The sequence below is a fragment of the Physcomitrium patens genome, chromosome 2 (assembly GCF_059467195.1).
Source record: "Physcomitrium patens ecotype Gransden chromosome 2, ASM5946719v1, whole genome shotgun sequence".
In the NCBI taxonomy this organism is placed as follows: Eukaryota; Viridiplantae; Streptophyta; class Bryopsida; order Funariales; family Funariaceae; genus Physcomitrium; species Physcomitrium patens.
Window position 1 is genome coordinate 18,728,603 of NC_143411.1, and position 12,045 is coordinate 18,740,647.

The 12,045-nt window shown below is 37.5% G+C and overlaps 1 protein-coding gene across 1 annotated transcript; it reads right to left on the reverse strand.

Annotated features, from left to right (window-relative positions):
- Positions 1–2,461: 2,461 nt before the first annotated feature.
- On the reverse strand, positions 2,462–11,070 carry LOC112277598 (cation-chloride cotransporter 1). The gene is made up of 16 exons (XM_024510132.3): positions 9,401–11,070; positions 9,098–9,253; positions 8,783–8,894; positions 8,110–8,201; positions 7,801–7,915; positions 7,503–7,603; positions 7,231–7,292; positions 6,660–6,899; positions 6,271–6,382; positions 5,894–6,088; positions 5,225–5,625; positions 4,815–4,976; positions 4,386–4,585; positions 3,746–4,141; positions 3,318–3,611; positions 2,462–3,094 (listed from the first exon to the last, which is right to left on the reverse strand). The coding sequence occupies exons 1-16, from the start codon at positions 9,562–9,564 to the stop codon at positions 2,882–2,884; spliced, it is 3,015 nt and encodes a 1,004-aa protein (XP_024365900.1). The 5' UTR covers positions 9,565–11,070; the 3' UTR covers positions 2,462–2,881.
- Positions 11,071–12,045: the final 975 nt, after the last annotated feature.

The following is a 12,045-nucleotide window of genomic DNA, read 5'->3' on the forward strand; positions in this document are numbered from 1 at the left end:
AACAACTCTAATAGAATCTTAATTAAATCTCAATTAAAGCTTAATAATCCGAATCAAATCTTGATCAAATCCAATTGAAATCTTAAAGAAATTATAATGGAAACATAAAGAAATCATAAATAATTTTATAAAAATTCTAAAAAAATAATAAAGAAATCTTAAAAGAATATTGAAATAAAAAAAAATTAAAAAATATTAAAAATAAAAATTCTAAATAAACTCTAACTAAACCTTAATAAATCCTAACCAAGTCCTAATCAAATCCTAATCAAATTCTAAATTCTCTTTGATCAACTAAGAAACTTCAAAATTGCTATAGGTACACATTTTGAACCTTGGGATTTGATTCCAACCATAGTTCACAACCAATTCTTTTCAAGTATCAATTCTTAGTTTCTTAATGTAGTTTTTGCTAAAAGCTACTCTCAATTCCTTCCTAAAGATGTCTTTATCAATTATTTTTCTTATCTACTTTGATTTGCCTCATTTATGGCCCTACAAAGTAAGTAGAAGTCCTTTTTATAAAAAGGTACTATTAGAACTAATTAATTTTCCTACCTCTTTATCTATCACTTATATTTTTGAGATAATTTGCTAAAATATTTTCATTTAAGCTCTTCTATAATATAATTTTTATTTTTCTCTTTTACCTAATAGCCATATTACAACATAACATCTTTCTTATTCTTAGTCTTGTTACAATACTCTCTAGTCTTCTTGTTTTTAGTAATAGCCATTCTAGTTTTAATATTATATTATCTTTGAGTATATATATAATCTTTTTTAGTGACACAAGAGTATATTGAATTTTTTTATTATTTGTGATTCAAATAATAAAAATAAAATGAAAAATATTTGAAATATCTTCATTTGTATTGCAATCTTCTTCTTCTATATTTTCTTCATCTGTATTTCTTTTACACCAATGTTTTGTAGGGTCTATGGTTGTAATTTATCCTATTCATTCAAGTAGACCAATTTTTTTAATTTTTATGATTCACCTAATTCTTATCAAAGTCTTGTAATTTATTTTAGAGCCATTACATTAGAATCAATGAATAAAATTTATTCTATTTTAAATCATATACTAAATAAATAATATTATAAAAAATATTCAATATAGCATTTTAAATCCACTAGTTTGATCAATCTTTAAACTAAAATTTCTAATACTAATTGGAATTTTTATTTTGTTGATAAAAATAAAATAAAATAAAATAAAAAGATCCTTGGTATTTTTTTCACTAACCTATCATTACTAGACTTATATAATATAATGGTCTTATGCTTAATATCTAAACATCTTATCAATTCTTATACCACATGACTAAAAAATTGTTATTCTTGATTAGGAGCTCTATCCAATAGATTTCTAAAATCAATTATTATTGTCTAAAAAATAAATCTTGTGATTGCTTAAAAGATGAAATTACATTATATTAAAACCAACAGTGTTTTGTTCTTGCAAAGTTTTATAGGATATCTGGTTGCAGTATCAATATATTAAAAAATCGTTTGGTAACAAGATAATGTCCTATTCAATCATTATTATATACTCTGAATGGCCCATTTAAAAGATTCAAATAAAAATATTCAATAATAAACATGTTTAAATAATCTCAAAAAATGTTACACTTCTTGCAATTGTCATATGTATTTATGTAATGTTGGCTAATGATATTGTCATGCCAAAAAACTCTCAACAATGAATTGCCTTGCAAAATATCCACCACAAAGTCACCTCTGAAATTTATACAAGATTTTAGATACATATATACTTTTTAGCAAGTTTACAAAGAGACTTGTCTCTTCTGCAATAATACAGTCAATTGCTGAGAATTACATAAAATCAACCTCCATATGCAAATTTAGATTTTATGTGCTTTGTGGCTTTATTTGTAAATTTTGTACTATCCATATGTTAATTAATGCTGTAACTATTTTTGAGATTGGTCAACTTTTTTACAAGTAGGTAAATACAAAACAACTACATCTATCTTGAATAAACTTTTTCTATGGTGGATTATAAGTCTTCACCATTTCACAATAGAAATTCTTATTTCTTTGAATTGGACCAGCCCAATTGTCCATAAGAGTACTGCAACAGGTGCTTTCAAGAAAAAAAATATCAAAATAACCTCGAAGATTAACAGCACATACTTCTGTAAGTTATGCTGCATGACATCCTTGTGCCGTTGGTTTCTAGTGTTCCAATCGTATGCACAATTGCTTTTTTATCATTATTAGTACTGCTACCTCTTTTTGACTTAAAAAACCAAACGTAAAATCTAAGTAGAGATACAATAATTTCATCACATGTTATGTCCAAAGTGCACAACTTTTGATTCCTGCTGAAAATTCAGCAATCAAATACAATGATAATTGAGACAACAAAGCCCCATAAAACCTGCAAAGCATCCCAATTCTCTGATGACTAATCATCACTACATTCATGCAATGGTTGGAAAGAAGGATAACTTCATACTAGATCTTGGATTTGGTACATTTTATCAGTTTGGTAACCGATTAAAGATCTGATTAAAATGATGGGTCCGTCAACCCTATAACGGGCAGGTCTATGTCCTGCACCTCCAGTATGGCCCTTCTCTACCGCACTAGGGAGAAAAAATTGGATTACCCAACAATGGTCAGGGGCTATGCATGTCTAACGAACAGGAAGTCGATCCAAATTTGAGACTTCCATTGAGACTCTATGAAGGCCTAAGAACGATTGGAAACGGAACTGCGATACATCTATCGTCAATAGCCGCCTTAGCTAAGTTGGTAACCTCAGTAGTAACAATCCAGTAGAAGTGGTGAATGCACAAGGTGAATATCTTCGGCACTTACCAAGGGTGAAACAGGGTCATTCGCCCTCTCTTTAAGTGAAAATGGTGACCACATCTCGACTATAACCACGGACCATGAGCATTCTAGGGATATTTGCAACAAGAAGATCAATGTACTCCATGTAGCAGTAAGCCGGGTGATGTTGAGGAGGTGGGGGCAAACTGACCAGAACAACGGCAGCAGGCCCTGAATATCGCATGATAATGGAGTTCAGTTTCAAGCACGTGTACAAAAATTTATTGACCTGTTCAAAACAGAACAATTGTTAGCCTGTACAATATAATAAAGAATTAACCTCAGATAGCACATGACCTCTTAAACATAGTTCAAAAACACGAAGACAGGGCCTGATATAAACAAACATAGAAGAAGACTCCAATATGTGCCAATCAGTTACAACACCACGGCGACTAATGAAGTTGCACTCAAAACAAAGACGCAAGACTCAGCGTAAAAATCAATTTCACCTGCTGTTCATCTACCGCGGGTACGGCAGATTCAGAGGGGTTGTTGCTGCTGCTTCCTGTTCTCTTCAAAGATTCAAGAGTCTGCTGAGCGATTCTTTTGCGGGCTTTGGAGAAATTTTCCATAGCCTCATCTCGTCCTGGTATTTCAGCAACTTGAGCATCTTCGCGGTGATCTTCCCAAGACTTCATTGTCACCACGATAACATCAGCTTGCATACGCAAATCGTATAAAAACTTCTTCACATCTGTTTTCAACTCAACAGCTTCACTGTCCTTTTCAGCAATGCAGAACACCTGTCAACATAATTTTAGTGGGTCATTCTTGAGGTGTTTTTGGTAGGGAAAGGTTGGTCTTCTGATTGTTCAATCAACGGCAAAGAGCGTCACTTTTAAGACTGCTACAGTAAAGAAGTGAAATTATAGCTCACCTGAATCTTACAACTCTCAAAACAGTCTTTAGCACGAAGCAACTGGGATAGAAGTAGCATAAGACCACCATCTCGAACAATCCAATACAGGTCAATAGTCCCATAGTGCTTTTGAAACTCTCCAGGCCATTCATCTAAACCTTTAACAATAACAACTGCTTTGTTGGATAATGAGCAATCGTTGATGATACTGACAAAGTTCTCCGGGATATTGCTACCTCTCTGCTCCCTCCATATCTCAGGATAGCGCATACAAACAATGTTAGGCTTCAAATTTGCGAGCCCCATGGCCTGAACAATCAAGCGGAAACCCTCAACAATATTTGGAGCCACCACAACCTCAGCAACCCCCTCACATTTCTTATGATCGATGTAAGTGGAAAGTAGTTGGCAAGCCTGTCACAGGTGAGGATAAAGTTGTCATCAATAACTAATCCGGAAGACAACAAATAAAAGGAGCAACAATAATCTAGGTACTGGACCATTTCATGCAAAGCATACCGTGAAAGAAGCTCGTGTAACCCACAAACAATATGCATTCTTTGTTGCTGACGAGGCTAGTCTTCATATTAATTTATACATGGATTTAATTCAGTACAGCAGTAACCAAAGTCATCAATACAAGAGATCAGGACAGTACCACTCGGCTTTCCTCCGCTTCTTCTTCATAGTCTCCCTCCACGATAGATGCAAATATAGACATACCACGTCCCTTTTTCTTCATGCAATTAGCAAAATCTGCCAGTTTGGGGTGGCATGGAACATCACTGGGCAGGATACCCCAAGGCTTACAGAAGATGAGAGGAATTGGATACCAATTTTTTGGATGCACTGGAGTGGCTGCAAAAGGCATAAGCAGAAAGAGAGCAATAAGCGGTCACACAGTTTAATTGGAAAGAACAAGATGACAGGAGTGGGAATTTGTAACTACATCATTAGACAGAACAACAAGAACCAGTAACTCACTTGCTTGATGACCGCGGCATCTAGGAAACACATTCAAGGATGTTAGCAAATAGGGACGATTATCGACCAGTAAATTTTTCAAATATGCATTAAATGTAAGTACCTCCAAGCGACCGAAGACTACGCAACGCAAGTTGAAAGTAGGCACTTTTGAATCCATCACCCCAGTCACCACCTTTGCCCTTGATGCTCACATACCAATAAAGCAACGCGGCAAGCGCAAGGGCGACTATGGTGAATACAAACGAGATCATAAACATTATAGCTGCAAAATTGCCAACAAGTAAGAAGTGAGGGAAGTCTGAATTACAAGGTTTATAGACCGTCCAAAACCCAAGGACTGAAACTGCAGATAGGAGGACCTAAAGATTATTTTCAACACATTAAGGCATCGAATCGGAACAAGTAACCACAGTTTCTGAATCAGGTAAACGAAACACATCTTCTACAAATAAGTGGACCAAAGAATATGAAGAATAACACAATCAAAGGAAAGTTGCACTGATAACTTACTGATGCATATGATAGCACCGAGAAGAGAAAGACTCCAATGATGGAATTTGAATCTAGGTCTCCAACTCGGTGCATCAAGTAAATCCAGTAGGAAACAAGACAGATTGACTCCTCCATAGCAAAGCAGGAAAAACATGGTCGTGACAGGACTGATAAGATCTAAATTGCCGAGGACGACACAGCCAGCACAGATGAATATAGTAAAAATCGTTGCATAATAAGGCTCCTCATCGTCCGGCGCTTTGAAGTACTTCAGCACAGGGATGATGTCATCATTAGCGATCGCAGCAAGCAGCCGAGGGGCCCCTGTCAGACTCTGAAGAGCAGCCCCAAGTGTAGAAAGAACGATTGCAATTTGAACAACCCATGGAACTGGCCATGCAATTGTTGCAGTCAATAACCTAGAAACAAACAAATAAACGTTACACATTGTGAATCAAAAGATCCTTAAGAACACTGTAGCACGCGATAAGGTTACAAAAGAAAGAACTTTAGAGAGAAATTTAAACCTTTACAATATCTCACAAAAGATAAAGTCTAACTGGAGCCAAATATTCGTCTCAGCTACCACTCTAACTGACAACGGACAATGCGAAAAGAGAGGCAGGAAAGGAAAAAATAAAAATAAATAAAAATAAAAATAAAAAATCAAATAAATTCGAAGGGCACCTGTCAGTTAACAATTCATTCCGTGTAGCAACAGCTCCAAACATTATTATAGAAACAAGATATATAGTAGCGGTAGCAGCAATAGCAGATAAGGTCCCCCTTGGTATGGAACGTTGAGTGTCCTTGAGTGAACCAGATCGATTAGATCCCGCCATGATTCCGGTGACCGCAGGAAAGAACAAGCCAAGTAAGCTCCTGCAGTCATTCAATCACTTCTTGATTTTAATCAAAGTGAAATGTGCTGAGAACTGCGTGCTTCTCTGAATGGATACACCTTGCTAACAAAATAAGACATATTTGGTACTATTAATTCATAGAATCCACTCTCCTTGATCATAGAGAAATTACAAAAATAAATCATATAATTAACGACGTACTCAAAATCCCAATAGTAACCAGTACGAGCAGGTATTCCTGCATCATTCGTGTATTGGTAGCGAGAACCCAAATTCTCTCGTAAAGTACTCGCTTTCAATCCCGTTATCCCAGCTGTGTTTATCATTTCAAGAAGCACAAGTTCATAAATAAATCAATGCAAAAACTGAAAAAAACGTCTAATACTCCTGTTACGTACCAAAAACCATTACAGTACATCACTCACTAAAAATAAATACACAAACAAAAAAAATTAACAAAATAAGACGTAATCTAACAGCAAAGGAATAGCATCCTAAAGTACAAAAAAATTATGTTTCAAACAAGGGAATCGAAAGAGGCGGGGGGCGGGGAGAAAGAAAGAAAAAAAAAGAAGGTTGAGTGATCGTACTTGAATCACTATGCCGACCTGCTGTAAAAATACCTATGAATATGCAGAAAAGAGATAGAATCACAGGCATCAAAAATGCCGGGCTGACCCTGTTGATAATTTTGACCCCACCAAATACTATTACGCAAAGTACAGCTGTGAATATAAGACCATAAACCTGAAGGTCATGTATACTAGGACTTTGCAGTACTTCGGGCACTGCCGAAGGGGAAGGCGCAACATACAAATCAGTTGTAGTTCCTGTCACAAAAAATTTAAATATTTATGAGAGATACAAAAAGATGAGAAGTCCTCTTCCATCCTTCTCAGGAGACTTATGCGCCAACGACAACATTTTCGATCTCGAATCCTCAAATCAAGAAACTCAAAAAAATTCCAAGAATTTTTTAAATTCCATAAATTCGACCAGTAGGATAATTTCAAGTCTTAAACGAAACAACTACAATCCGAGGTCATTAAAATTATTAACAGAGTAATCGACTATTTCAGCAACTGGGTTATCTGAGAAAGTTCATCATGGGATTTAACATGTATATCTCTTGTATCATTGATGCAGAATTCAAGGACTCACGCCGGAAAATATCTGCAGCAGGAATAGCATCTAAAAACGTCTCCACAGCTCCTAGAATATACCTGCATTCTTTCAGAAATTTTTAGTCATGTTCCTGTTGTGCCAACAGTTAAGAGATTAAAAGATTTAACCGATTACAAGGCACGTCCCAAGATGAGGGATTCTGCAAATAATGAAATTAAGTACAGCAACATTACAAGGTGACCAAATTTTGCAGAAAAACACAAAAGTCATAAAATAATAAGATTGAAGGAATGCCAGTTTATACTTACATAGCTCCAGCAACAGCGTTTCCCAGGAAGAAACAGAGTCCGATACTCACGCCAACCTCAGGACCAAGTGCCCGTCCTATCAGATAGTATGGACCCCCACCCTGCATTGCACAACAGTTAACCTAGTTGCTATGTACCTTCACTCGAAATCGAAATGTCCAGAAAGCAGTCAAGAAGTTGGTACAATCTCATTGACCTCAACTGCACTACGTACTACTAGATCAAACATGTGGATTTAAAGACAAAGTCTCAATCAAACACGATGGTATGCAAATGCTTTTAGAAAACAAAAACCAACCTTCATTGCTCCATTGGTGGCAATAGCACTGAGGGAGATAGCAGTCAGAAATGTGCAAAAGCAGCAGAAACAGACCAGCAAGAGACTGTTCCAAACTCCAGCTATTCCAATAATCCTGTCAATCATCCAAAACTCATTCGGTCAAAGCTTTGCTTTAATAACAAATTAAGACAATAAAAAATAAACAAGTTGAACTATTTCATCTCATCCAAATGGCAGGAGTGAAGGGGAGAGCTAAGTAAATTACTACTTTGAGGTGCCTACTGAAAAACACGACGTGCTATTTCATCGTTAAGAGATTAAACTCACCATGTAAATCGGATGTAAAAGATGATGCCCATGATGTTTTGAAAACATGGTACAAAGACACCCATCAAGGTTCCCATCTTTCCGATCTGAGTCTGCAACACAAATCGAACAGTCATTATTCTAAAATTGGTTCTAGCCACAAGTAATTGCAAGGAGTAAACAAGACGACTGTAGAGCAGATCTTGTAGGCTTACGTGCGCTAGTCAACTTTGCTAGTAAACACCAGCAAATCCGCGAAGATCGGCACTGCAGATGAAAGCTAGTTTGGCTACATATGCGGAACTTGACTTAAAACGAAAGAGAATAATCTGTGTTTTCGAATGTACAAATATAGAAAAGTGATCGACTTGCATAACAATAACTCTACAATGCCCAAACTGATCACAACTCTGCGGTACCAGTTCATTGATTTTGAATAAACTTGGATGGTAACTCATTCCAAGCGATGTACGGAGAACTTGTGCTGTACGTGAAAAAAGAGCATCAACTCTACCTCATATCACAAGCTTCGCAACTCTAAAATCCCCCTAAAACCAGGTATGAAGGAAATTTTTAACTGAACTCCCAGAGCTTAGGTGAGGATTAGTTGACAAGGAAAATTAGACAGAGGTATACAGTTTACTGTGTGAAACAAATGACGGACATATATTGAAGTAGCACTGTCAATTCATACCTCTATAAACAGAGATACATAGCCCGGATTATCACTAGGGCCAGCATCATCCATCGAGTAATCCTCCGGGTCCCTAGGGCTGTGAGGCATTGCATTTTGCTGCCCTCCCATACTGCATCACAAAATAGAAAAAGAGTCTGAAAACAGTGCCATAATCGTATCACAATGAGTGACTAAAAACATTTAGTTCCTCTGGTCACACTTCATATACACAACACTATATTCAGGTGTACAAATGTAGCTTGAATAGGAATTCTTTAGAGTATACGATGAAGCTTTGGAAACCAAATTAGTAGAATTTGCATCGAAAATCACCTTTTGAGCCCTCTGACATCCACCATAGGATCACTGCGATAAAGCTCAAGCTTAAAAGTTTCTCTCTCAGTCCTATCGAAAACTTCGCCATCGATATCGCCATTTTCTGCTTCTTTTCGATTCTCAGATTCTCGGGTTCTAATCGATGGTAACTTTCTGCTCACGATGCAACAATACATTAATCAATATCACTCTAGGTCTCTCGACTTACGCTAAGTTTCAATTCACCCAAGAAAAGTAATAATCATCAGACATCCTTGTAAATCATACCCCTTCGCTTTAATTCAAGATGCAGCAACTGACCGAGGAGCATACAGCCCGGCGACATGTTGCCGGACCGGAGTACGAGGGGAAGATGAGAGATCCACATCGGCCAACTCCTGCGAGTGATCACCAATTCGAGCTCGGTCTCCATCCTCTGTATCTTGATGTCCTGAGCCACTGCGATGACCTGTCCCACTTTCCATCTCTCCCTCCCCCCTTCTCTCTCTCTCTCTCTCTCTCTCTCTCTCTCTGCAATTACAATGTCATTATCAGCCTGCTCCTACTGTGGACCCGGTAAAAAAAGATTTAGTGCGTAAATGATCTTCAAAGCAAGCTGACAACGCTTCAAGCTTCAAAAATAGGTCCACTCAATCTCGACTCAACCTCCCCAACTAGGTACTTTCAGTCACGATTATTCAACTTGCGGAGAGTCGAAACCAACTCAACACCCTAGGCATCAAGATTCACTCAAGAAAATTATCTGACCGACCATTTGTGCATATTAGCTTCTGAACCACCTTCGCCAGACCCCTGATAGCACATTTTGGTGGAATAACATACCACAGGAAGATTACAAACCGACCCAGATGAACGGAGACCAGCCCACGAATTGCTTGAACCCCAAGAAACCTAAATTTGAGTGACCATCGTTACAGACATTTTGGTGTAAATAAATCCTCACAAACTCCCTCGAACAAAAGTCCGCCCAAAGTCCACATCGGTCTAACGTTCTAGCTTCCACAGTGCGCTCTCACATAATGCTGCAGTGGTGCTCCGTCCCAAAATCCTTTTCAGCTCGAAAAACGGCAGTAAACATGTGCCAAGCGCTCAGTCAACAAAACACCCGATTGGTTTTGCTCACAACTCCCAAATTCTAATGTAAACTCTGAATTCAAAACCCTTCTAACGTTGCAAACACTAAGTTATGCTTTTTTTTCTGTCACATAGGAGTCCGTGCTCAGCATTTGCTAAACCAAAGCAGCGATTGACTCAGACAGGCTACGTCGGACGTATCACACACGTACACCAAAATGATGAAGGATCGAAAAAAAAAAAAAAAAACATAAACATAAACATAAACAAACAGGGACAAAGAAAGAAAGGGAGAAATTCGGACTCAGTAGTTATCCCTAAAACTGAACGAGGGTCATTCACGAGGGTCGAGTGAGACTCCAGACGGCGGCTCTACAAACGATTTTCCTCTCGAAAATCGTGGATACACCTCCATTGCATCAACGAAAAGCGCATACGACGCGAGACTTGATCTAGGTTGCACACCCTGCGGGAACATAGCGCAGGAGGTCCTCGCATGGCAAGTGTGCGATGATACACGACACATGCGTGGTCCTGGATTTTTACTCTACGCACTCACCACCGTAGGACGATCACCTACATCGTGGGCATCTCACCAGATTCCTCGACCAAAGTCGTTGCATAATCTGGTTTCAAAGGTGACGTGAGTATTTTCGGCGCTACCCACAACCGAAAAATGTGCATTTACTAGAGCCGCTCCGTTGCCAAGCAGCATATTAACTCTGGGTCCAACGCTATTCGGTCTAGGTAATATAATCGACGTCGAAATTACCAAACCCCCGCTTCCCTCGAATCCAATTCCTAGCTCAGAATATCCACGCAAGTTTGATACTCACAAATTTGAGCAAGAATTTGCTAAACTGGTTCGATCTTCCCGAAAAATTGGTTTGTAATCGGTAAGTGGATGCAGATCGAGAACAACAAAACCGCTTGTTGTTTAGTCACACAACAGCAAAGGAATCAACCGGCAGGAATCCGATGAAAAACATTCGTAGCTTCAAAATTCCAGAAGCTGCGTCAAGTTTGTCTTTCATCGATATATAATCCATTGCAAATGTGGGTCGTTTCCGAGCATATCAATCACACACAAATCCGGAGATATAATCATACATAACATGGAGAACTAATACAACAAAGATTTCAATATATATATATATATATATATATATGTTAATATATATATTTAGACTAGGCTAACTTTTATCCCATTATTGTTATTCTACTCAGACTGGTATGACAAAAGTTAAAACAAAAAGAGTATATATTTCTACACCCATAATACACACACAATGCATAATCCATAGTAGGAACAGTTCAAATTGTTATGTCTGTGAGGGCCGACTGTCTACGGGTCTGAATTGCATGTACACTTGCATCATGGCCGCCATAACAAAATCCATTCCGACTTGTTACTTGCACTTGACATATAGCATAGAATTCAGGCACAATACAAAAGTTGGCTGTCAAGCACATATAGCATGTTTTCAATCAAATCAGGCCCAGCTGCAGTGTAAAGAGTTTTCGTGAGTGAAGAATTTGTGGAGTTGAAGTTGACAATGCATGCGCTTAACAAGGAGTTTGTTTGAAATGAAGGAGTTTACACATTTACTTCATACAAATTATGTTTGCGTGAATAAGAAAAGGAGTTTGTTCACGTAAAGAAGAGTTCTTAAGGAAATGATTTCAATGTAGAAGAACATATATTAGTAAACCATGTGTGTTCATGACGTGTTTTTCTCTCAACCATGAGGTCTTTTAGATTTGGTATTGAGTATATTATTGTGTTCATTTTTGTAACTATATTGTGACCAAGTTTCATTTTTGTAACTATATTGTGACCAAGTTTCATTTTTGTAACTACATTGTGACCA

Bases quoted from the DNA above. Each gene is read 5' to 3' on its own strand.
- LOC112277598 (XM_024510132.3), bottom strand. From the start codon at position 9,564: ATGGAAAGTGGGACAGGTCATCGCAGTGGCTCAGGACATCAAGATACA. The intron at 7,916-8,109 runs GTGAGTTTAATC...GATGATTGACAG, and splicing joins TTTTACATCCGATTTACATG to GATTATTGGAATAGCTGGAG. The intron at 4,977-5,224 runs GTAAGTTATCAG...GCAATTTTGCAG, and splicing joins CGGTGCTATCATATGCATCA to CTATAATGTTTATGATCTCG.